This window comes from Camellia sinensis, chromosome 8, assembly GCF_055761805.1.
Source record: "Camellia sinensis isolate YWXY chromosome 8, ASM5576180v1, whole genome shotgun sequence".
Lineage (NCBI taxonomy): Eukaryota > Viridiplantae > Streptophyta > Magnoliopsida > Ericales > Theaceae > Camellia > Camellia sinensis.
Genome location: NC_138968.1, coordinates 119,986,653 through 120,014,363, shown reverse-complemented (window position 1 = coordinate 120,014,363; position 27,711 = coordinate 119,986,653). Strand labels below are relative to the sequence as shown.

At 37.9% G+C, this 27,711-nt stretch overlaps 1 protein-coding gene across 1 annotated transcript; it reads left to right on the top strand.

The window, feature by feature from the left end:
- Positions 1-8,262: 8,262 nt before the first annotated feature.
- Positions 8,263-8,742, top strand: LOC114322645 (uncharacterized). The gene has a single exon (XM_028269990.2). The coding sequence runs from the start codon at positions 8,263-8,265 to the stop codon at positions 8,740-8,742; it is 480 nt and encodes a 159-aa protein (XP_028125791.2).
- The last annotated feature ends 18,969 nt before the right edge of the window (positions 8,743-27,711 follow it).

The window sequence follows — 27,711 nt, the reverse complement described above, 5'->3', positions numbered from 1 at the left end:
GTGATTCCCAGCTTGTGGTTAACCAAGTTTCTGGGGTTTATGAGGCAAAGGATGACAGAATGATGAAGTACCAAGCTCTGGTCAGAGACCACATCAAGCGATTTCAGGCGATCAGGGTCCAACAGATTCGCCGAGAAGAAAACGGCCGAGCAGATGAGTTGGCCGGCATTGCTTCTATGTTCGATAGCATATCTCCCAACCCTCTTTTGATTGAATTCCTTCCGAGGCCCAGCATTGAGGAAGCCGGGCAGACAGAAGTACTCTGCACCGAGCTAGGTCCTTCTTGGATGGACCCCATAATCCTCTTTCTCAAAGAACGGACCCTTCCAGCCGACAAGAAAGAAGCGCATAAGTGCGGGTGAAGTCTGAGCGGTTTTGGCTCTCTCCATCAGGCGCTTTATACAAGAAGTCTTTCACCGGCCCCTACCTGAAGTGTGTGCACCCTAGCAGCGTGGAAGCCTTCCTTTGCGAGATACACGAAGGCATCTGTGGCAGTCATATAGGGGGCAGGTCCTTGGCCTACCGAGCTATTTCGCAAGGCTACTGGTGGCCATGCATGCAAGCCGACGCCCAGAAATATGTTCGCAAGTGTGAGAAATGCCAAAAATTTGCCCATCAGATCCACCAGCCAGCCAGGGAACTCCTTCCCCTCACTAGCCCTTGGCCCTTTGTGATGTGGGGACTAGATATAGTGGGGCTACTCCCAACAGCACCAGGCAACCGGAAGTTCTTCATTGCGGCCATAGACTACTTCACCAAATGGGTTAAAACGGAACCTTTGGCAACAATCAAGGAGAAAGACATGAAGCGGTTTGTCTGTCAGAACGTGGTCACGCGGTTTGGCATCCCCAAAATTCTAATCTCTAATAACGGCACCCAGTTTGACGATCGCCTATTCAGAGGGTTTTGTGAAGATTTAAAGATTGAATTCTATAACTCTACTCCGGCTTACCCACAGTCCAACGGACAAGCCGAGGCTTCAAACAAGACCATTCTTGATGGACTGAAGAAGAGGCTTGAGAAAGCCAAAGGAAAGTGGGCTGAGGAACTCCCCAGTGTCCTTTGGGCATACCGAACAACCCCGCGGCGATCTACCGGGGAAACTCCTTTTGCTTTGGCATATGGCATGGAGGCGGTCATCCCTTTGGAAGTTGGTATGCCCACCCTCAGAAGTGAAAGTTTTGAGCCCGAGATGAACGCCGAAGCCATTGCCTTGAAATTGGACCTAGTGGAAGAACGTCGGGAAAAGGCTCTTATCCATGTGGCCGTCTACCAACAGGAGCTTTCAAGGAAATACAACAAAATCGTGCACCCCAGACCGTTCAAAGTAGGTGATTGGGTCTTGCAGAAGGTCATGGGCAATACCTTGGTGCCAGGCGAAGGCAAACTTGGGGCAAATTGGGAAGGACCCTACAAGATAACCGGTCTGGCAGGCAAGGGGCATATCACTTGGAGAATTTGGATGGTAGAGAAATACCCCGGCCATAGAATGCAGCCAACCTCAAGTTGTATTATTTCTAGCTTTTGCTCTCTTTTTTTGCAAAGGAATTTTTTGCCTTACACTTCATGTAATATTCATTTTTGTCAATATATAGAAGTGACTCATCTTTGCCTTAGCATTCTTTGTTGCTTTAAGTTTTGCGTATTCTCAACCGAGATGTTTATTCCGGTTGAAAGAGTTGATGTTTTGTTCAACTTAGGTACTCTCAACCGAGATGTTTACTCCGGTTGAAAGAGTTGATGTTTTGTTCAACTTAGGTACTCTCAACCGAGATGTTTACTCCGGTTGAAAGAGTTGATGTTTTGTTTAACTTAGGTACTGTCAACCGAGATGTTTACTCCGATTGAAAGAGTTGATGTTTTGTTCAACTTAGGTACTCTCAACCGAGATGTTTATTCCGGTTGAAAGAGTTGATATTTTGTTCAACTTAGGTACTCTCAACCGAGATGTTTATTCCGGTTGAAAGAGTTGATGTTTTGTTCAACTTAGGTACTCTCAACCGAGATGTTTATATGTTTTGTTCAACTTAGGTACTCTCAACCGAGATGTTTATTCCGGTTGAAAGAGTTGAAGTTTTGTTCAACTAAGGTACTCTCAACCGAGAGGTTTACTCCGGTTGAAGGAGTTGATGTTTTCTTCAAATTAGTTCGCCTCAACCAAAGTGATTATTCCGGTTGAAAAGTTGATGTTTTGTTCAACTTAGGTATTCTCAACCGAGATGTTTATTCCGGTTGAAAGATTTGATGTTTCGCTCAGCTTTGGGTGTACTACCGAGATGATTTATTCCGGTTATATGAGTTAATTAATGAAATTTGTCTTGCCGAGATATTTTGTCCGGCTAAAGTTACTCAGCTCTAGGACCGTGCAAACACTTGGTAAAACCAGATCTTTTTCATTAATTAAAAAGAAAAGTACAAAAGGAGGGGCAGAGAGCCCGGTTACATATGCAAAGAAAAAAACAAAAAAAAAAAAGAAAACTACACAAGGGGGGAAAGATTAGTGAATTCGTCATCAGCTACCTCCAGGTTGACTGTTGTTTGCTCTTGGACACCGATCTCAGTTTCTCCGGGCTGCTCTTGGCTGCTTCCTTCTTCGGTATTGGCCTCGGTTTCTTTGGCAAGCTCTTCATCAGCCTCAGCTTGCAACGCGCTGAAGACGTCGTTGGCATAGGGCATGAGGTACACCGGCAGGAAGGTAGCCGGCGGAGAGGTAAATACGTCGGTCTCGGGACCTTGACTGAGCTGAGCACAGGCAGACTTCCAGCCAGCTTTGAAATAAATGTCTTGAGTTGTGAAGACCTGCTTCTTGTAGCTATCCTCGGCTTCATTGAAGCCGGCGTTGTTGGCATCTTCGCACTCCTTCTCCCTTGACTTCTTGAGTGCATCCAGCTCGACCTGGAGCTCATCCCTCTTCTTCTCAGCTTCGTCAAGCTAGCTGAGCAACCTGTTGTTGTTAGCATTGGCGATTTGAAGTGAGGACTTTGCTCGGCCAAGCTCGGTTTGAAGACTCTGGACTTGGCCGGCAGTGTCATTCGCCTTCTGCCGCAGTCGATGGATTCGCTCCATGACCAAGTGTTGCTTCTGGATAGCCTGCAAGGAGTAAGTCTGATCAGAGAAGAAACCGTGCAAACACTTCGTAAAAATTTCAGTGAAAGATTGAGACTTACCCTGGCCATGGACTTAACAGACGATTTCACCAACCGGGTGTCAGGAACGTGGTCGCTACCGACCACGTCGCTCAGTAGGAGAAGGGCTTTGGAAAGGTCAAAGGCGAGCAGGTGCTCTTTGTTGCCCTTGATGGAAGCGGTCGCCGGTATGTCCTTTCCTCGGTGCTTTAGCTGCGGTCGCCACGGTGGTGTTGGGTCGACAGTCACGGTGAGTTACTCAGTGGTTAGCTCGGTAACCAGCTCGGCGGATGGGTCTGCGCAAGGCCTTTTGCCAGCCCGGTGGGCTTCTTGTCTGGGTTGCCCGGCACCTGGAGTTGCCAAGGCGACCACGGGGCCGCTTGATTGTCCGGCAGCTTGAGAGTGGGTGGTGATGCTCGGTATCTCGGCTGAGGTTGTTGTGAGAAGGTTCTTGATGTGGCTTCGTTTTGCCATCTCTTGTTCTTCAGTCAGCCGGATTAGCGGCACGTCCGGTAGAGTTGGGTCCGGAGGAGGTGTTGGAGCACGGAGAAAGTCTGTAACTTTGCTCCGGCGTGGAGCTGAGTATCTGTAGGTTGGAGTGTAGCCGAGAAACTCGTTACAATCCCGATGGTTGTAACGGAGCACGGTCCGAATGGCTTCTACGTTGGGATATTGGTAGTTGGATTGCAAGGCTTGAATTGCTGCAAAAGAAACAAGAAAAATGGTTAAGTACAGAATGTTGAAGGCAGGAATTTAACCGAGCAAATTAGCGCAGCTTACATGTGGAACCGAAGTTCTTGCTGATGAACTAGCCCGGTACGTCGGCTGTTTCATAATTGTCGGACACCCAGAAGAAGTCGTCATCATGTAAGTCCTTATCCGGGGTGCCGGTAACTATTTTCTCTTTGCCCTGTCTTATTTTTAAATAATAGGCCAGGCCGTCGCCGGTGTGCCCAAGGGTGTATTGTTGTAGTATCTCGGCTAAACCTAAGTTTGTTCCTAGCCGGTTGTTTAGCTCGTGCACGCCATTGATTATTCGGTACGTATTGGTCGAAACTTGGGTGGGTGCTAGCCCGGTGCGGCGCAGAAATTCAGTCATCAAAGGGTTTACCGGAAAGCGGAGGCCTCCTTCAATTACTGACAGCACGGTGAAGGGGCATTGGTGAAGCCTGCCCCAAGGGGTTGTTTCCATCTCGGCGAGTTCCAAATGGACATCTGCCGGGATACCGTATTCTTCCCTGAAGGCGGCCAAGGCAGCAGGTGTGTCCACAAGGAAGCGAAATTTCCCCATGTGTGGCCGACCAATTTAGCTCGGCTGAGGAGGTTTGGCACAGGCTGGGAATTAATGGCTGCTCGGTCCTTGAGAGCCTCAGAATTGGTCTTTGGTCCCCTTGGACTCTGCAGGAAAATGGAGGGTAATTGTAAGCGGGAGCGCGGTCGCGCAAAACGAGCTAGACTTGAGCTCGGTCATAAATCGTGCCAAACCACCTCGGTCGTAAAGTCTAGCCAAGGAGCTCGGTCGCTCGACCGAACCAGAGATTAGCCCGGTCGAGCAGCCAAGTCCTTTTTGCTACCCCGGTTTCTACTAAGGTTAGGACAAACAAAAGATTTGCTCGGTCTGAATGATTTTTGGGATCGGATGAAGATCTGGAGCCCGGTCCGCCCCAGATCTTCATTGTTCATCAGGGAAATTGAAGAACAGCGAAGAAACTAAGGGGCATTGAAGGTTTTGGGTAGGGGAGGCCCTAAAATCTACGGATTTAGTGCCCTGATATGTGAAAATACCAACTGAAATAGCAAAAACGAGGCTCGAAGAACTTACCAGGAGAGGGCAAAGTCTTCTTCTTCGAAGACGAACTCAGCAATGGCAAGCAAGCGAAGGCAGAAGCTCTGGATCGACAAGGAGGAGAGAGAGTCAGTAAGGTTGGAATGAAGGAAGGTTCAACATGTTTATAGAGATGAAGAAGACCGCCAAAAATTTGAATCTAAACGAACGTGATGTTTGGCTGCTCGAGGCCAATCAACCCACGACACGCGTCCCTATTGTCGGCGGCGTCAGTACTGAAGAGACAGGATGGTGAATTGAGGCATCGATCGGGCAAGTTTTGAAGACAGGCATGTCAAGTAGCCTGGTCACCGTATTGCAAACCGAGGACCGAGGAAGTGTTACCCCGGTCAGAATTGGTAATCCCAGTCACGATTGCGCAGATGGAATTAAGGAGCAATTGACAGGGAGAATTATGAGCCGGATATGGGCCGAGTTAGAGGCCGAGCGAATTGGAGGCCCAATGGTGCGTTGGGCCGCGATAACTATGGATTTGCCCAGAGTTGGGGCTGCTCAAAGATGGACTGAGCTACTTGGATCTGCACAGGTGATAACCGTGTAACTTGCGTTGCTCGGTTAAAGGCAGGCACCGTTAGCCCGGCCGAGAAGCTTGTGCCAGAAGCCTGGCTGGAAGGCCTTTGGTTAACCGGTACGACCAATCTCAAGGTCGGCTTCGCCGGAATGCTGCCGAGCATGGCTGGAAAGGATCTCAGTTCTTGGAGCAATTGGGCATGGAACGCAGCATGGCCGATGACAGCCGAGAAGATTCAGCCCGGCTGTCGAGCCCCCAGTAGAGTGGGCTGGCAGTCGGGTTAGGTGATGTTCAGCAAGATTTGTGCTGACAGAATGGGATAGCAGAACCACGTGTCGAGAGATCACTGAGAGTAGATTTGGGGCGCAGAAGGTATATAAGCAAGTATGCTCCCCCCATGCTGGACAGATGACAATTTGGTGAGAAAAACACTAAACATTCTCTCCTTTCTCTTTCTCTATCCCAGTATGTGTGTCTAACTTGATCGTCGGAGGGGTTTCTGGCCACACACCGTCGGGTAGCTCACTGCTGATTGTGCACGCAGGTGATCGGATAAAAACGGAGATTGGAAGAAAGGAGTGCGGGCTTGCCTGAATATTTGCTCCCCGCACATATATATATATATATATATATTTGTGTGTATATATAACACAGAGAAAGAGAGGCGGAAAGGTCGGGCGGCCGAGGAGATTGCGGAGAAAGGCAGCGAAGGAAATCGGCATGATGGCAGAGGAGGGCGGTGGAGGAACGGTGCTGTGAGATCGGCTCTTCTCTCTCTCTCCTCATTTTTCTCACGCGAAATGAAGTCGTGTGTGAGGGGAGAGAGGATCTGAGATGGGAGAGAGAGAGAGATCTGAAATGAGGGAGATGAGAGGTGTGTTCTGGTTTTCGGATTGTGAGATGAGTTCTGAGATAATAGAGAGAGAGAGAGAGAGAGGAGTATATACTATATGAGTACAAATATAATATTATATTATATTAGGTTTATTATTATTTATGTTGAGTATAGAAAGTAAGTGGTTTTGTCCCTTCTAGTCAACACACTGTATAGATATAATATAATATTATATTATATTAGATGAGTGTATTATATTAGATTTGAAATGAGAGAGGGAGAGGGAGGCGGGGAGAAACAACGGGGAACGGGGCTGGGGTCGAGTCGGGGCCGGGGTCAAACCACTTATTATCGTCCCCGGCCCGAAAACGAGCGGAGATTTTTTTTTTTAATACCGTCCCCGGCCCGTCGGGAGTATTTTTCGGGGAATCACCGTGTTAATCGAGGTCGGAGAGTCGAGTCCCCATTGGACCGGATTTAAATTGCCATCTCTACTACTGATATTCACATGGTATTAGACAATGAATAACTGTGTTATGAATTTTTACAAAATGAAATCACATGTGGGGTTCACTATGCATGGGATCCACTATTTGTCTATCTCGCATGTGCGTCTTGTGAAAATTATTTGTGCACTTAAATTTACGTAATAAAGAACTAGCCTATCACCCGTGCTATGCACGAGATAATTATACATATTTATATTTATTTTAGATTTTTTTTAATATATAAATTATGTTTTTTAAAGATTTTTTATAAAAATAATTTAACAATCTTATCACTAATCATAGTGTATGAGAGAAGTTAAAAAGGATACTGCAGTAACTATACACGGATTGTATCTATAATTATTTATTTGAGGAGATTTTAAATGCTGATCAGGAAATTTTGACAAAATCAATAAATGCAGGCATGTAGAAAGACATATAGATTGAAAAAAGTTAATAAATGCTGATCAGGAAATTTTGACCAAATCAATAAATGCTGAGTTTTTTTTTAAATAAAAAATTTAGAAAATTCAAATTGGGATATTGAAACTCCTACAAGCCTTAGGGGTTAAAAACCCCCCTTTTTAAATGTCTTCTTTTTTTTCCTTTTTTGTATTATATTAAAATTTAATATTTTGATAATAATCATATGTGTTGGACTCTTTAAGGAATTAAATGTCTTTTTTTTTATTATATTATATTAAAGTTTAATATTTTGATAATAATCATATGTGTTGGATTTTTCAAGAAATTTTTTTTATATTTGTTCTTAATGCATTAAAGTGTTATTATGAGGGATAATAATCATATGTGTTGTGACTTTTCAAGGAATTCGTATGTGTTGGATTTGAAAGAATTTTTTTTATGCTTGTTCTTAATGCATTAAAGTGTTATTATGATGGTAAGACTTGAGAGTTGGAAGAAATTAATAAATGCTAAAATTTATTTATTTTTTAAATTAAAAATTAAAAAATTTAAATTGAGAAATTGAAACTCACAGAAGACTTGGGGTTGAAAACTCCTTTTTAGTTAATATATATGGTATAGATTCAAATCTAGAAGATGGGCCACACTTCTTATCAAGAACTACTAATTGCAATATATTATTGAAAAGTGAGTCTAATTAAGAAGCCTATAGTTCAACGGAGATCATAAAACATGGTATGAAACAAGTCATGGTGGTCAAAGATTTTGGTTTGTACATTTGATCCAGCAAGCTTGATTTGTCTGTGATATGAATAAAAAATGATAGCCTGTCACAGTCATATGGGTAGTATGTCCATTATGCATCTCCAGCCTTCTTCCCTACCTTTGAAAATTCCCTCCAACCTTTGTCTATACATGGCACCATCCCATTTCTTCCCATCTCCCTCTTATTCCATCTCTCTCTAAAATCTCTCTCTCTTCAACCAAATGCCACCAGAATCCGATCCCCTTTGATCTCAATCAAATCAACCATGATTTCAAATTTGGAAACTCAAGATCTCCCACCCGAATCCTTCTTAGTACACAAGGAACACGAGCTTGATTGGTTCAACCGCAATGCCTTCCTCGAGCGAAAAGGTTCGACCAAGATCAGCTTCTCCGGCAGCAGCAACTTGAATTCCATTTCGAACCCACGTCGGAGTTTTCACAGTTCACCTTCTCATAGATTGTCTCTGAATTCAAAATCCAAATCATCAATCATTGGATTGCCAAAGTTGCAGAAGTCGGATCGGGACCTCCGCCGGGCCTCCAAGCCGGAAAATGTTCGGATGTTCCGGAGCTATTCCGAACCGGATGGAAAACCGGTCATGCAGGTGCCTGAACCGGGTTCACCGAGGGTGTCGTGCATGGGGAGTGTTCGGTCCAAGAAGGGGAGAGAGAAGAGAACCGGGCTGTGGGCGAGTTTGAGGGCAATTTTTGGAACCGGGCAAGGAGTGGTGATTGATAAGTGAAGTGCCGAGTCAAGATATGAACCGGAGGCTGGACCGGCCGTGTTGAGGTTTGGGTGGTTGGAATCTGGTAAGAGGTGGTAGTGGTGGGGCGGCTATGGGATGGATGGATGATGATCGTACACGTGGACAAATCAGGGTCGAGGAACCACAAAAAAAATGTTAGTTAATTGGAGTGACAAAGGCCTACTTTTGTTGAATACTCCCCTAACTTTTGTTTGAGTTTCTGCTTTTGTTTTTAATTTTTTTTTGGTTTAAGTTGCAATCACTCTTAATCTTGCTTAAGACTTGTATTGGTAGAGTTTGAGAAGTTTCGACTTAGTAAAATAAAATAAAGAAATTTATGTATTTCCTTTGTTAGCACGGATGATGGTTATCATAATTATTATTTTTTATGAAAGATATTGTTAACGTGTGATCTTATAACATATGTTAAGAAAGTTTTTAAATAAATATATACATACCAAAATCTTTTAATAAAAACCGCACCTTATATTTACACTTAAGGGACCATGTTTATTTGGCAAATAAAATAAGGTGAGATAAGTTACTTTGGAATGAGTGTTCTAAACAATGTTTTAAAAATCGGACTGGTGAGCGAACCAAAAAAGGAATCAAATGGACGGGTCATCGGTTCAATCGTCGAGGTGAACCGAAATTGAATCGTGACATAATAAATATATTAAAATTATATTTAAATAAAAATATATGTAATAAAATTAAAAATATTAAGTTATTTTAAATATTTGTCCTAATATTTTTTTTACTGAAAAATATAATAATATATTTTAAAATATTATTAATTTCAATTTTGGAAGATGAAATCAAATATTTAATATTCTCTCCATATGATTTTAATTCAAATAATTTGATTGAAAGGAGAGTAAAAATTTTGGAGGGATATCCAAATTTCAATATTCCCTCCAATATATTTGATTGAATCTCACATGGATTTTTTGAGTCTTTTTGAAAGAATTTTTTTCTCATAAATAGGTGAAGACTTTCACAATAATTTCATCAAGCTCTTAATGAGATTCCTCACAAGAGTAGACCCTTGAAAAAGAGTTTCAAATTAAAATTTTCTTATATTTTTATTTTATATATATATATATATATAATAAGAAAGAAATAAAGAAAGAAATAAAAAGCAAGAAAAACTATAAAAAACAAAAAAAAAAAAAAAAACAAGCCGGGCAACCCGGCGAACTGGCTCTGGATCGACCGGTTCAACCGCTGGTTTTTTCGGTTCTCACTAAATACACCGGTTTTGAGTTTTGCCCGGTTCAGAGGGTATATCCAGACCAGAACCCTGACCGGTCGACGGTTCAACCAGTCAAACCGGCCGGTCCGGTCCAGTTTTCAAAACCATGGTTCTAAAGACATCATTTAGTAATAAAATTTTTATTTTGAAATAAATTATCCCACTCTGGGTTAATTTTTTATTTTTTTTTCTCTTAAAACTACTAAAATAAGATATCTCGAATAACAAATGTGACACAATGCATGGTAAATTTATTCAACAATCTTAACTCGCCCTTATCCTCAAATCAAACATGACTTAAAGCCCCGTTTGTTTCACTGGGTATAAAATAAAGGATATAATATGATATAGGATTTAGTCACAATATATAATGAATATGATATATGTATTAGATAATATATCCCCCAATTCATGTTTGTTAACTTGATTATAAGACTGGATATATATTATTCATGTTTATTTTACAAAATATATTGTGAGATATAAATAAATAATTTCCAAGATTGCCCTCATATTATATTTTAAACACTCATATTGCCCTTATGCCCATCAAATGGAGCATTGTTCAGTTTAGGAAAAAATAACACCACTTGCAAAACAAATGCAAATAAACAAATTAAAAATTCATATTATTTTTTATTTGAACAAATTAAAGATTCATATTATATCCAATAATTTTCCCAAATAAAAAAAATATATTATATTATATTAATGTCAACCTGGTAATGATAAAAATAAAATAAATACCACAAAATCATTTTAAACAAGTATTTTGATTTTAAAAATAATCATCACTCATTTATCACCCCACATCCATCATTCTTACAAAAAAAACCCAAGCAAATAAATTATTTGAAAAAAAAATTAATATTCATTCTAAAAAATTATATCTTACAAAAATAATCATCATTGAATGAAAAAAATAACATCTTCATTCATTCATTCATCGCACATTATTATAATTATAAAATAATCCAAGCCATTATAATTAAAAATAACCATCATTCATTCTAAGCAAATTATAACATTTTTTCACAATAGACAAGTTAATATATTAAGCATCATGATTGTCACCATACATCATATTTTATATATGCATATCCACAAGCATACTTACAATCCCAACAATTACAACAAAATGAGGCATAAAAGCCATTTGTGGGGGATGTATACTAGTTAGTATATGCAACCTCTCTCAATCCTCTGATTTCAAACAAAAAGTTCAAATAAAAACTAAAAAGATATTATTATTATTATTATTGCTGCACATATCAAAGCCCAAAAAAAACACAGACATAATCAATATACCCACAAACAATAAAACAGAGATAACATACCCACTGTTTTGTCAAAGATTACAAAAAGGGCCAAATTGAACAAATAAAAAATCAGATTGAACAAACCCTTGTATAAATAAAAAAGCGTATAGAAAGTTCAGATTGAACAAAAATCAGTGGAAGGGATAAAAATCATACAAGGAAAACCCAAAACCAGAAAATCAAAAAAAAAAAAGAAAGTAGAGGGAAACGATGATTATCACCGGAAAGAAGCTTTGCCAATGGAAATCGGCCAAAAAATCGAGTAGATCTACACTTACAAAACCAAAGCTCTTCTTCTCTGTTAGATGTATTGAATCACATATGTTTTGTTGAACCCTAATGTGTGTGTATATATGAGATAGACAAGAGGGTAAATTGGACTTTTTAAATCATATCCCAGCCCAGGGGATATGATATAATAGGGGGAGGGAGGTAGTGTATATCCACCAATTCGGGGGGATATACAATCCCATAGTATATTATATCATCTCTAAAATTTTTTTGCAAACATGGAATATGTAGACGCGACAGTATATAATATCCACTCCCACCGTTTATATCTTGGAATCAAACAGGGCCTAAGAGATAAAAAGTTCCATGCTGCTTCGACTATTTTCCTTTGATCATCAAGTGGACTACCATGTTGTTGCTAGATACTGAAAGCTAGTTTAGTACATTTTCAGATACAACCTTGCTACATACACACCTTATTTGGGCGTTTGGGACTCGATAAGGAGTTATGTTAGATTTCATGAAAGAAATATCATGAAAAATTTTATGAAGATTTTCTACATTTGGAATATACATTCAATAAAATACTATAAACTAATTAAATAGTGAAGAATCTTCACGAAAATTTTCAAGACAATTCTTTCATGAAGAGTAGCATTACTCTTTGATAAGGGCATCTTCAATGGAGTTGCTAAAATGAGGGCTGCTAAATGACCCTACCGATTTACTTTGGACCTCCCATTTCTTTGAACCCCCACCTACATAATTGAAACCCTCTCATCTTTTCTTTGAACCCCATCTTAATACCAACTATACCACTATTCCTTGGACTAGCAACCACTATTGGCAGCCCTTCACCATTGGCAACCTTCCTTTCAACAACCACCGCCCTCTCCATTTCCAAACCCTAACCCCTCCAAATCCAACCTAAACTAACCACCATGAAAACCCACCTCACACTCTCCTCTTCAACCCTCCTCATTCTTCTCTTCTCTCTCTATACATTTATCACTGCCATTGAAGACGATGTAAAGTGCCTCGAAGGCTTCAAGATGTTGTCTCATCTTCTTCTTCTTTAGATCGCGACCAACAAATGTAAACCCAGATCTCGATTCACTACCTACCCCATTACCTCCTCTTCTTTTTCTTCTCCCCATCACAACCCACCGCCACCATCACCGCCCGCCGCCGATTTTTGAAAACCCTAGATCTAGAGTTAGGGTTTTGGGAGAGATGGAAAAAGATGAACGCCTAGTAATTGATAGCTAGCAGAAAGAGATGAAGAAGACTGTCGGAGATGATGGGAATTGTTGGAACAATCTTCTGTGTAAATAAAATAAATTGAAACTAAATCAAACAAAATAAAATAAATAACTTACAGAATTTATTTTATCGAACCGAATGAAAAAATAAAAGACCAAGTCGAGTGTGTGACACTCTGTCCTTAAGACAGATTTGCCCCGCTACGGTGCTTACGGTTATGTGGCGCCTATCTTCTAGGATACAATGATCTTCACAAATTTGTAGTAGCACTTCAAACAAATTTGTCCAGCGAACTAGAACCTTGTGTTCTATACTCTCTTTAAATTTTTCTCTAAAACTAGAATGAAGAATAATGCAAACAAATAAATTCAGGACAGCAAGAAAAATATTTCTGACTAATTTTTTCCGAATGTTAAGACTGCTGGGACAGATCTAAATTTATAGGCAAAGAAATCTGTCCAACAGGTGCTGTGACGAACCGAACAGGTATGAACCTGCTTGAACACAAAATTCAAACAGATCTACAACCTGTTTGAACTGATTTAACTGCTGGACAGTTGAATCCGAAACTGCTAACTGAAAAATAGTTTTAATCTGTTGAGGATATTTGGACTGAATGAGATAAAATTAGACAGAAAAATAATTCAATTTTTGGCACAAAATTTGAATTTAATTTCATTTAAAATTCAAATAAATTTTGTCCAAAAAATTAATATTAGAACCGACCCACAACCCACACCCGTGCCCGGCACGGCTTAGCCGGCCAGCTGCGGCGGCGCCCGCGCGCATGGTGGTTTGGGCTAAGGTTTACTTTGTCTATAATACTTTGTCCATAACTCCTCCCTTCTACAAACTTGGGGTGCCCCTTGGGGCCCAACCCAAGTGCTATAGTCTAGAGCTTATATACATAAAAAAGCTCTCTTAAAGTTTCAATGTGGAACAACCCATTTTAAGGAAACCCACATTTAAATCTTTAAATGTCCATTCCACGAACCCGAAAACGACGTCAACTTCCCATTCACTCATAAATGGTTTTGACGAACCGTCTTCACCGTATGACTTGGCATACAGCAAGGAACACGTCATTTCTTCGGACCCACCCCAAAAGACGTTTGGGGCCCACTCTATTTTGGGCTTAAAGTTGGCCCAAAATAAGCCTTATAAACGAAGTTTTCCAATAATCCCCCACATGAATGGAATTTGACGGAGAGAAAATGCAACAACATGATCTAATTACAGAGAGTACAGAAATTGGAAATATTCTGCAAAGGATAGGTAGATTTTGGCTTTGAACCTTTCCTTGTGAGACATTATCAGATTTACTAGCTAACCAGTGAACATGATGTCTTGAACTATTCAGTCGTTTGTGTAAACCAAGACAATAGAACTCACATAGTATATCCCCTGACATAGTTTAGTTCTCACTATTGTGTTCATTTTGGCCCTGAACAACCTGGTCTTTCATGAGTACTCTAGAGAATTGTAGCCCTTCTCAAATCTCATAGAACCGGCCCAGTTCACACTTACATAGGTGATTCTTATGAAAAGTATCCTGCCATACTCCACTAGGTTTACCTAGATATAAGAATCATTAAAATTTTACTTAACCTAAAATACTGCAGACATCACTATTGCATCCTAGAAATGGGTAGGAGTTGGACTCCTCAGTGATCCTTTTGAGTTATACACAACTCGGTTGTCCCTTTGAACCTAGATCTTGGGATCTCCAGTCAACTAGGTTGGGTTGCCGTTGTACTAACTCTTATTTAATAGGCTTAAGTCTCATTCCCCTCGATGAGTTTTCAACTAACTCTCTTGCTAACCCTTTGGTTAGTGGTTCTGCTATGTTGTCTTTAGACTTCACATATTCAATGGAAATAATTCCATTAGAGAGTAGTTGTCTCACGGTGTTATGTCAACGACGAATGTGTCGTGACTTACCGTTATACATATGACTCTGTACTCTACCAATTGCTGATTGACTATCACAATGTATGTAAATAGCAGGCACCGGTTTTGGCCATATTGGAATATTTTCAAGGAAGTGGCAAAGTCATTCTGCTTCTTCCCCAGCTTTGTCTAAAGCTATGAATTCTGATTCCATAGTAAACCTAGCTTTGCAAGTCTGTTTGGAAGATTTCCAAGATACAGCCGCACCACCTAGAGTAAAGACATACCCACTGGTGGACTTTGAGTCTCTAGTATCCGATATCCAGTTTGCATCACAGTATCCTTCAAGTACTGCTGGATATCTAGTATAATTCAGCCTAATGTTACGAGTAAATCGGAGATATCTTAGAACCCTTATAATTGCTCTCCAGTGTTCTACTCCTGGATTATTCGTATATCTACTTAATTTACTTACTGCATAAGTAATATCCGGGCGAGTGCAGTTCATCAAGTACATTAAGCTTCCAATAATTTGGGCATACTCTAATTAAGAAGTATTTTTCTGTACATTCTTAGATAGAAACAAATTAACATCTACAGGTGTTCTAGCAAGATGATCATCATCTTTGCTGAATTTGTCAAGTATTTTTTCAATGTAATGAGATTGTGACAAAGCATAACCTTCTGATGTTTTGGTAATTTTCCTACCAAGAATTACATCAGCAATGCCCATGTCCTTCATGACAAAGCATAACCTTCTGATATAAATACATTTGTCACACTCATTAATTTTAAATCCATTTGACATCATTGCCTTGTCAAATTTCTCATGCCATTGCTTTGGCGCTTCTTTTAAACCATATAATGATTTAACCAATTTACACACTTCTTTTCTTTTCCTGGAACAAAAAAACCTTCTGGGTGTTCTACATAAATTTTTTCATCTAACTCACCATTTAAGAAAACGGTTTTCACATCCATTTGTTGCATTTCTAGATTGTACAAAGACGTAATAGCAATTAGTATTCTAATGGATGTTATTCTAGTAACCGGCGAGCATGTGTCAAAGTAATCTAGACCTTCTTTTTGTCTAAATCCTTTGACCACAAGTCTAGCCTTGTCTTTGTCAATTGATCCATCCGCTTTCATTTTTCTTTTGAAAATCCACTTGTACCCAAGAGGTTTACAACCTGGTGGCAAATCCACCAATTCTCAAGTGTGATTTTGCAAGATGAATTCAACTTCACTATTGACAGCTTCTTTCCATAAAGGAGCCTCAGGACTGGACATAGCCTCTTTGAAAGTTAAAGGCTCATTTTCTAACAAAAATGTTAGAAAATCTGGACCAAAAGATTTTGAAGTTCTAACACGTTTACTACGCCTAGGTTCCTCTTCCTTATTTTGATCTAACTCTTGCTCTTGTTCTTGATCATGTTCTTGATCTTGACTAGTAATAGCATCATGAGATCTTTTATTGTTACTAGTCTCTTGTCCAGTCTTATTTGGAAATACATGTTCAAAGAAAAATACATTCTGAGATTCAATAATAGTATTTACATGCATTTCGGAATATTCTGATTTATGAATCAAAAACTGATATGCACTACTATTCTTGGCATAACCAATGAAAATGCAATCAATGGTTTTAAAACCTATCTTAGTCTTTTTAGGACTAGGAATAGCCACTTTAGCCAAACACCCCCACACTTTTAAGTATTTGTAGGATGGTACTCTTCCATGCCACAATTCATAAAGTCTTTGATTCACTTTCTTTCGGGGTATTTTATTAAGTATATAATTAGCAGAAAGTATTGCTTCCCCCACAAGTTTTAAGGTAATCCAGAACTTATTAACATGGCTGTAAACACCCCATTTTTGACTGACCTTAAGACTCAGACGTCATCGATTGAGCGCTCGGTGATAGTGCATGTTTGTGCTTGTTTCGAGTTTCCGGAGTTTTTGGTTGAGTGCCTTGCCTCTGGGCCTCTGAACTCTTTTTGCTTCGGCTCGGTTTATGGACCAAGCCTTGTTTCCCTTCCCTGGAGGAAGGGAGGGGTCTGTAGACCACCTTTTTGTGGTCGTAGACCACTTTTCTCTCTTAGAGACTAGTTTTTGATTTTCGGAGCCTTCGGCCGCGCGCCTTGTCTCGGGACCGTTTAATGTTCTCCGCTTGGCGTGGATTTTGAACCACACCTTGTTGCCTCTACCTAGAGGGACACTGTGGTCTTGGAGACCACTTTTTGTGATCGTAAACCACTTTTGGTGCCCGTAGACTAGTTTTTGAGGCTCCCAACTACGCGCCTTGCCTCCCGGACTTTGGCTTGCTTCCTTTTTGGTTTGTTTTTGGCACAAACTGTGTTTTCCTTTCTTGGAGGGTGGAATAAGGGTGGGAGACCAGTTCTTTCCCTTGGAGACCACTTTCCTTCCTGTCATCCAGTTTCTGGTCGGCTAACTGGTTTTCTTGGTCTTTGGACCACTAATAGTGGTCAGCCACCACACCATTGCCCTGCTTTCATGCTGCAGACCATCTCCCCCCATGGCCGACCACTTTCTTCCCTGGCCGACCACTTCCACTGGTCGGCCGACCAATAAAAGTAGCTGGCCGACCACTTTAAGTGGTCAGCAGCTTTCCAGCACCTTTTTGGAAATTTTTTCTTGCTAGCTGTGACAGTAGGAAGGCACAAAAGCCATCCTTCATACACGTGTATGAAGGGATGGCTTTAAGCCCTTAGCTTCCTCCACAAGATTCTTGCTTGTTCTTCTATATAAGGGAGGCCCTTCCTCCCTTCTCCAGGGTCAAAAAAAGTGCTTGAGCTATACATATACACCTTTGTCATTATATTTCTCTTCTTCTTTATTTTTGTGCTCAAAAGTGTAGTTTCTTCATACTATTGCACACAAACACACACTTAAACACCACCCTTTTGTTGCCGAGGTACCTTGAGGTTGGTTTTGGAGTTTTTGGACTGGTTTTGATCCAAAATAGCTGCTGGAGTTGTTGCTCTAAAGTGGTTCTACAAGGGTGAGCTTCTAACCCTTAAAACCCTTGTTTTGATTTAAGCTTTTGGACCTATTTGCCTGCTTATTTTGGCTTGACTTTCTACTGCAAAAACCTCTAACTTTTAGGTCTTAACATGTTTGTTTAAGGCCTTGTTGGTGTTGGGGGTGGTCTACCCCCTCTTGTGCGTTGTTTGGCCTTATTTTGTGCTTTCCTTTTAAGCTATTGGGACCACCTCCTTTTGGCCTTTCCACCACTGAAACTCAAAGGAATTTCAGTGGTAGAAATGGTGTTTTGAGGTCCTAAAAAGTAGAGAGTCATTCCCTCTCCTTGTGTCTTGTATGCTTGCTTCATTTGCCTCATGTTTGAGCATGTTTGTTAAGCTTATGTTGGCTCCATCTTAGAATGTATTTGGGATTATTTTGACATGGCATACCACTGTTTTGCTTTGGTTTTGTCACCTCATGCATGCTTTATACACTTGTAGTGTAAATTTTACAAACTAGCTTTGTGTGCCTCATGTTTGAGCATATTTTTCTAGCATGTTTTGGCCATATCCCAGCATGTTCTTTGTGTTGTTTTGCCATGATATACCTCAGTTAAGGCTTGGTTTGATGGCCCCATGCATGCTCCATGCACTTGTAGTGCATATCCATTCACTGGCTTAACATGCATCATGTGTTTAGACCATCATTCTAGCATGTTTTGACTTAACTCCAAGAAGCTTTTATCCATGTTTCAGCATGCTCTAGCTCTGATTCTTGTTGTTTTGGTCATGCATGCATTGCTTTGTATAGCCATAGTTCAATCTTGCTCACTAGCCTTGTGTATTGAGTCCGCTAGCATGCATTACTTGGACTATTTTCATGATTTGGCATCATTTGAAATGTGATTTTAGTACATGTAGTGTGGTCATACACTTACATTTGTCACTCTTTCAATGCTTTGAAAGGTTGGTCCTTTATGCCTTAAACATGAGCCATTGCGTATGCTTTCATGCCTAAGCTTGCGAGCTATCATTTCAGTGGGTTTTTGGGGTTATTTTTCCATGATATAACTCTGATTTTTGTTGGTGAAGCCATCTCATGCTTGGCTTTGATAGGTGTAGTGTAATCCTCTTTTTTGGCCTTGCATATTTCATGCTTCATGCTCACCATGCTAGCCTATTTTGGCTTCCTTCCATACATGTTTTAGCATCATTTTGACATGCTCTAGGACTTTTTTGGGTTGTATTGGCCATATGCTTCATGTATTACATAGCTGTAGTGCAATTAGCCTTGCTAGCTTTGAGTTTTGAGCACCATAGCATGCTTCATTTGTGTTGTTTGGATGATTTGGAATATTTAACATGACATTTCAGAGCATGTAGGACTGTCATGCTCCCACTTCTTTTACCCTTTGAGTGCCTTGGAGGGTTGGTCCTTTGTTGCCTTGTTTGTGGCTTAGTGTGCATGCATGCATGCCTAAGCATTTGAGCCCCTATCTCAGCATGTTTTGGTCCTTATTTTGACCTATTTGAACTCTGTTCATAGTTGGTTCATGTATTTGTGCCATGTATTGCATGTCTCTAGAGTAGTCCTCTTTGCTAGCTTTAATGCCTAAGGACCTTTACATGCTATACTTATGTTGATTAAATGATTTGGCATCATTTCACACTTGATTTCAGAGCATTTAGTATTGTCACACTTCCATGTTTATCACTCCTTGAGCACTCTTGAGGGTTGTGCTCTTAGGCCTAGTTGATAGGCCAATGCATGTGCATGCTTTGTTTTGCATTTTGTGCCTTCATTTCTTAGCATTATGGCCACTGATTTGGGCAGGGCTGAGGTCTGTCCACATTCGGTTTAAGTCCATTTAGCATGTTTGTTTGCATGATTGTTTGCATGCTTAAGTTGCATTGCATTGTGTATGCCATGTTGTTGGTTGCATTGTGCATGCCATGTTACATTACATTGAGTATGCCATGTTGTTCTTTGCATTGTGTATGCCATGTTGCATTGCATTGAGTGCATGCCATTTGCATTGTGTGTGCATGCCTTACATTGTGTTTAGAATGATTGAGTTGCATTGCATTTTTGCATGCTTGAGTTGCATTGCATTTGTTTGGATAAGGTGTTAGTCCAAACACGAGGAACGAGGGACGTTTCATACTTAAAGTGATGAAACGTGCCTCAATTCTCGGTCGCCAACCCTCTTGATCATACATGATAGAGGTCAAGGTTTTATGTGTTATGTGTGCATTCATTTCACATTGATTCGTGCAATCTTGGCTTCTCGGCCATCATGCATCGAGATGTGTGATTGGTGGCCCGAGGGTTCAGAACTACACTCCCTTGAGATCATGAAATGATAGGGAGGGTGGTTGTGCACACATACCTTGCAAATACATTGCCATGCCCTTTCTCGCTCTCTGTTGCAACAAACTGGAGGAGTGCAGCAAAAACTAGTCAGCCAACCAGAAAAACTAGCTGGCCGACCACTTTTTCTAGTCTGCAGCAATGGAAAGTTGTCGGCTGGTGGTCTACAACATCAATAACTGGTCAGCAGCCCTCCTAAGGGTCCCCAAGGTGAGTTAGAAGCTTTCTGGAACTTGGTGCAAGGTTCTGAGAACAGTTGCAAACAGAGGCAAATTGGGGCATCGCGTTAGATTTCCGAACGAGACGACCGGGTATGCATGCATCTTCTCCCTCTGAGGACATTGCTTTACTGCTTTACTTAGCTTCTTTTACTTAGCTAGTTATGCTTTGGTTTTGTACTTAATTAGTTAATGCGTTTAGCTATTCAATTTGTGTTCTAATAAATAGTTAGTTAACTTGTTAGTTAATTGGCTTTGTTTTGTACTTAATTAGTTAACTTGTTAGTTAATTAGTTTTGTGATGTAATAATTAGTTTAATTAGCTTAGATTAGCTAGTTAGCTCATTATTCGGACCCTCCGTCGAGAGGGCAAAACTGTTGTAATAAGCGTGCGTGTGTGTGATCTATGTCTTCCAACGCCCATTTCTTTCTCCCTTTTACTTAAACCGCTTACGATGGTTAGTTTTAGGGCACATTTTGATTAGCATTCTTATGCGTCGTCGCATGTGTGCATCATTCATCTGTTTTGCATGCACCGGGCTTGACGCATCATACAAATTGCATTGTATTTCAATACCAATTTGAATACGTGTATCAATTATTGCATTTCATATGACATCTTAGAATAGCCGAGCCTATCTTAGTTGTATTTTTGCATGTGTTGCATTAGCCATTTTAACATGAACTAGGATCATGCATGATTTCTAACTAGTTATCTGTTTTGGCTCGAAGTACATTGTGAGTGTTTATGCTTTAGCATCCCTGGATGAGATGTGTATGTTGTCATGTTAGCATGCTTGCCATGAGGCTAACTGCTTAAGTGATTAACTGCTTGAATGCTTGTGGGTGAACGTTGGATTACTTGAATTGGAACAATTCATCAAATGTGTGTTTTAAGCCCACTTGAGAGTGGCAAAATCATATTTTCTAAGCCCACTTGAGGGTGGCAAAATCCACAACTTAGCCTACTTGCGAGTAGCACCTCTAAACCGTTTTCAAACAAACGAACGTGAAATGTTTTGTTCCAACTTAGGCGATCTAGTTTATGCTTGTATGCTGTGCGCATCACATAGTAATTCTAGGTTAATAACCGGAACAAGAACACATGTGTTTTCAAAAACAATATATCATGTTAGTAAAGGCCGATCTTTGATCGGGCGAGCGGGGGAGCTCATTGCATGACCTTCCCCTCTCGTTCGTACCCAAGTTCCCAAGCCGAGGCAACTTTGGTAATGATGAACACGTAGCCTTAGACACGAGTCAGGGTTTCCTAAATTTTCCAAAATAAAACATTTAGGTGGCGACTTTGTATCTGGCAAAGCAGTCCATGTTTGGCACTTCTTTATTAAAATCGATTTTCCAAAATGATTTGCCGGATTTGGACTTTTTGGTGATTTATCAGTCTTGCATTGCACTTTGTGAGATTAGATTCAGAACCGTGACATGAGTTCGAACTGTAGTAGCTAATGAACAAAGCAATTCGCGCCCTCGCGCGCGGAGAGCGGAGTTCCAGGGCGATCTACAATGGCATTCATCATTTCTTTTAAAGTCCTATTTTTCCTTTCAACAATTCGATTTTGCTGAGGTGAGTAAGAAGCGGTGGTTTGATGAATTATTCTATGTTCTTTACAAAATTCACCAAAATGTGATTCATATTTACCACCTCTATCACTTCTAAGTTTCTTTATTTTCTTACCAAGTTGATTTTCAACTTCATTCTTATATTGAATGAAAGTTTCCAAAGTTTCATCCTTGGTTCGAATTAAATAAACATAACTATATCCAGTATTGTCATCTATAAAAGTGATAAAATATTTTTCCCACCTCTAGTTTGAATTGATTTAAAATCACAAATGTCACTATGAATTAATTCAAGTGGTTCCGTACTTCTTTCAATTGAATGAAAAGGAGTTTTGAATAATTTTTCCTGAATGCAAATTTCACATTTATGATTTAAATCAATGTCAAATTTATGTAAACATTCCATATTAATTAATCTACACAAAGATCCACAATTAACATGTCCTAGTCTACCATGCCATAAATTTGAAGACTCAAGCAAGTAAGAAGAATATGTATTTTTATTAATAATTGAGGGTACAACGGTCATTACATTCATCTTGAAAAGGCCATCAGACATGTAACATTTTTCTACATACATCTCATTCTTAGTAAGTACAAATTTATCACTCTCAAACACTAGCCTAAACCCATTCTTACTCAACAAATATACAGAAACAAGATTCTTGTTAATGTCCGGTACATGCAGCACATTGTTGAGAGTGAGTTCCTTTCCAAATGTCATCTTGAGAACAATCTTTCCTTGTCCTTCAACTTTGAAAGTTGAGAAGTTGCCCATAAAAAGTTCTTCACCATTGTCCACTATAGAATAAGATGTGAACATCTTTTTATCGATACAGATATGGGGAGTAGCACCAGTGTCCACCCACCATTCTTTAAGATTCCCGACAAGATTTGGCTCGGAAACAACTGCAGAAAGATTGATGTCATCTACACCATTGGAAATGTTGTCCACTTCGATTATATCGGCTTGAGCAGGCTTCTTGCTTGTTTTTCTTTTGTTTTTGCCTTTGCTACGGCAATCTTTGGCCCGATGTCCCTCTTTGTCACAGATGTAACATATGCCATTAAACTTGTACTTCTTAGTTTCCCCTCCTTTAAATAGCATTTTCTTCTGCCATCTTTTAAAAACGGTTCCTAAGAACTTTTCTGATTTTTCACTATGATTGACTGATACAGTCCCAACAAAAGGAGAGGTAGGCGCAATGGCAATCACCATACCAATAATGGTTAGAACATTAGTTTGACCAGTTTCAGTAGCCATGAATTCTAAATTATAAAACAAAATTATAATTAGAATTTATACTACACAGAAAATTAATCCAAATTCATATAATTAAATTCTGTAAAAATAAAATAAACAAGATTGTAACTTTTATTTCCAATTAATTTGAAAATAAAATAAAATTTATTTAAACAAATTAATTCTACACTGAAAATTAAATTTCTGTAATACTTCAATAATTAAAATACTAAAACAGAATTTTAATTAATGAACACTCAGAAATAATTTCTGAAAACCAAAATTAATTTCTAAAAAAATTCTACAAATAAATATTTTGAATTGTTAATGACACCAGTATATTACTACTAGCTGTCAAAGAAAATAGCAGTATATTACTACAATCTGTCAAATAGTATATAACCACTATTTATGTTTTCAACCAGAATATTATTTTGTAAATCCACAGAAAATAATTTTTGTAAACAAAGAAAGAGAAAGGGAAACAAAAGAAAAATTCTGTAAACAGAATAATTCGTTTCTGTCTTAAGATTGTTGGAACAATCTTCTGTGTAAATAAAATAACTTAAAACTAAATCAAACAAAATAAAATAAACAACTTACAGAATTTATTTTATCGAACCGAATGGAAAAATAAAAGACCAAGTCGAGTGTGTGACACTCTGTCCTTAATACAGATCCGCCCCGCTACGGTACTTACGGTTATGTGGCGTCTATCTCCTAGGATACAATGATCTTCACAAATTTGTAGTAGCACTTCAAACAAATTTGTCCGGCGAACTAGAACCTTGTGTTCTATACTCTTTTTAAATTTTTTCTCTAAAACTAGAATGAAGAATAATGCAAACAAATAAATTCTGGACAGCAAGAAAAATATTTTTGATTGATTTTTTCTGAATGTTAAGACTGCTGGGACAAATATGAATTTATAGGCAAAGAAATCTGTCCAACAGGTGCTGTGAGGAACCGAACAGGTATGAACCTGTTTGAACAGGTATAAATCAAAATTCAAACAGAGCTACTTCCTGTTTGAACTGATTTAACTGCTGGACAGTTAAATCCGAAACTGCTGGGTAGTTTGTGGAAGTTAAATAACTGAAAAATAGTTTTAATCTATTGAGGAAATTCGGACTGAAGGAGATAAGATTGGACAGAAAATTAATTCAATTTTTGGCACAAAATTTGAATTTAATTGTATTTAAAATTCAAATAAATTTTGTCCAAAAAATTAATATTTGAAGCGACCCACAACCGCGCCCGGCAAGGCTCGGCTGGCCGGACAGATGGACAGCGGCGCACGTGGTGGTTTGGGTTAAGGTTTACTTTGTCCATAACTCCTCCCTTTTACAAACTTGGGGTGCCTATTGGAGTCCAACCCAAGTGTTGTAGCCTAGAACTTATATACACAAAAAAACTCTTTTAAAGTTTCAATGTGGGACAACCCATTTTAAGGAAACCCACATTTAAATCCTTAAATGTCTATTCCATGAACCCGAAAATAACGTCAATTTCTCATTCACTCATAAATGGTTTTGACGAACCGTCTTCACTGTGTGACTTGTTGTACGGCAAGGAACTCGTCACCTCTTTGGGGCTCACCCCAAAAGACGTTTGGAGCCCACTCTATTTTGGGCTCAAAGTTGGCCCAAAATAAGCCTTATAAACCAAATTTTCTAACAGTTCGGTGGATTAGGGTTAGGGTTTGGGACATTAGGGTTAGAAGGTTAGGGATAAAGGCAGAAATGAAATTTTATTTGGACAATATTGGAATTAAAAGAAAATGAAAGAGTAGCGGTCTAAAAAAATAAGGTATGTGTAAATAGTAGCCTTCAGCTAATATATGTACATTAGTTTAGATAATAAAGTGTGCTCCAACAGTATTTTTTTTTTTTTTTATTGTAAATAGTATAGTTAAGAGTGTTAAAATATGTTAGTTAAGCGTAAAGTCTACTCAAATATATGTAGGTAAAATAAAATAGTAATAATTTTTTAAATTACTGTGCTTATTTACATAATTTAACACCAAAAAAAAAAAAATTAACAAGTACAGGCAGCTGGCAATTAGCTAATGTGTTCTCCACATATCGGTAATATATTGGCCAACACTATAGCTAAGCCATGGGAGATAAGGACTATTTTGAAAAGGTGGTAAAAAGTAATATTTTGATTTTTAATTAAGTTTTTAATTTTTTTTAGATAAATGATTTGAAAAGTTGATAAAAAGTAACTTTTGGTTTTTTTAATTAATATTTGTTTATGATGTCAAATCATAATAAAATAATTAAACTATCCCATTTAATTTAAAATATTTACAACTTCACTCATATAATACATTTTGACTCATGATGGGTAGAATTGTAATTGCAACATTGGCTAAAAATCAACTTTCAAAATGAAAAAAAAAAATTAAAAAGCCAACTTCTAACTCTCACTACAAATCAAAAAAAGTGATTAAAAGCCAACTTTCCAAAACAAGCCAAAGCAAATATAAGAGTTTACCGAGGCACAAACGTCGAAGACGTGGTAAATGCACTAATGCACACATTTGGAGATGTTCTTAAAAAAAAAAAAGTTTATTTTTGGAATGTTTTAAAAAAATAGTTAAAAATTACTTTTTGATTTTTTTTTTTTTTTTGACTTTTTTATGAAATAGAGAAGTTGGTTAAAAGTTAAGAAGTGACGTTTAACCCAATTTTCAAAACAGACTTTTGTTTAAAAAGTTAAAAACCTACTAAATTATTTGTTATCAATTAAAATCTTTAATGTTACATCAGTTTTTCCACTTATAAAAGGTAATGTAATATTTATTAGAGTTTTAGAGTTATAATTTGATAATAGAGTTGTATTTTGAGTTTGTGAATTTTGAAATTACGATTTGAAAATAAAAAATTTATTTGGTTATGAATTTTGAAAAAAAATTTGAATTGAGTTTTGAATTTTTGATGTGACATATGACATGAGAAAAGTTGTTTAGTTATGAGTTTTGAAAAGAATTTTCAAAACTTACTTGAAAAAGTTATAACTCATAACCAAACACACAACTCAAAATTTTATTAAAAATTATATTCAAAATTTATAACCAAACTCTTTTTAAAATTCAATTCAAAAAAATAATTTGTCATTTTTGTCTAAAAAAAATGTATATATTTAAAAAATATCAAAAACAAATATAATTTTTTTTTTTTTTCAAATAACAGGTGGCGATTGGCAATTGTAAAAAAAAATACTATTCCGATCAACCGGTCGGACATCCGGGAGGATGTCCGGACAGATGACCGGATAGACCAAAAATTCAAAAATTATCTGATTTACCAACTAAACATAGCATTCAAATATAAGGGTGGAAAATTTATTAGAAACTCACACCAAATACAGCCTAATTTTTTTTAAAACTTTTTATGATGATTAAGTCGTAGACACTATAAGGACCACTATTATGTAGCAGTGATAGAATTTCTTTAGTGAGAAAGTCTAGAAATTTTTTTGGTGTTTTTAGTAATATATTTTGAAAATAATTATGGAGTTTGGAAGTTTGGAATGATTTGATATTTTGTTGTAGTTGATTAGATATGTATGAGAGAAAAAATGATTGAGAATAAGAGATAAAAGAGAAAAAGTGATTCATTGAGGGCGAATTATACTAACGGTCTCTATAGTTTCGGTCTTATATCACTTTGGTTCCTGACTTTTTAATTATAACGCATTTGACCTTAAATTTTGAATTTTATTCCAAATAAGGACAATTAAAGATACCATTACTCAATTCCAAGAGTAAAGTCGTCAATTTGATAAAATATAAACTAATTTAACAAAAATAAATATCAAAAAATATTTTTAAATTTTTAAAAATTATTTCTACCCACTAAATATAAAATTATGTAAAATCGATAAATTTTTTAGACATTTATTTATTTATTTATTTTATCAAATTAATTTTTATTATGTGTTTAGATGATAATCATGTAATGGGTGGTTATTTTTGTTTTCATTAAATTAGCTTCTACTTTTTTAAAACTCAAATATGGCGACAACTTTGATATCATTATTAAACTAATAAATCAAAAAATTCAAAACTAAAAATATTTTATATATTAAATATATCGATTATACATTAAAATCTTAACAACCACATATTACATGATAATAAAAATTAATTTAGTAAAATAAATAAATATATAAATGTCTAAAAATTTATCAATTTTAAATAATTTTATCTTTGATAGATATAGATTATTTTTAAAAAAATTAAAAATATTTTTTTGACATTAATTTTTATCATATTAGTTTATATTTTATCAAATTAACGACTTTGCACTTGAAATTGAGTAATTGTATATTCAATTATCCTTATCTAGAATGAGATTCAAAATTCAGGGTCAAATGTGTCACAATTGAAAAGTTAGGGACCAAAGTGACACGAGCTCCACACTATAGGGACTATTGGTGTAATTCGCCCATTGATTGATGTGTAATAGAGAGAGAAGCAATTTTAGAATTTTTTTTAGAAAATTTTGTAACCAAACATGTTATTGGAAATTTTTTTTCTAAAAACATATTTCAAAACCAATCTTGCTAGGTAGCTCGAATAACCTGCGACTTGAATGGCTTGAG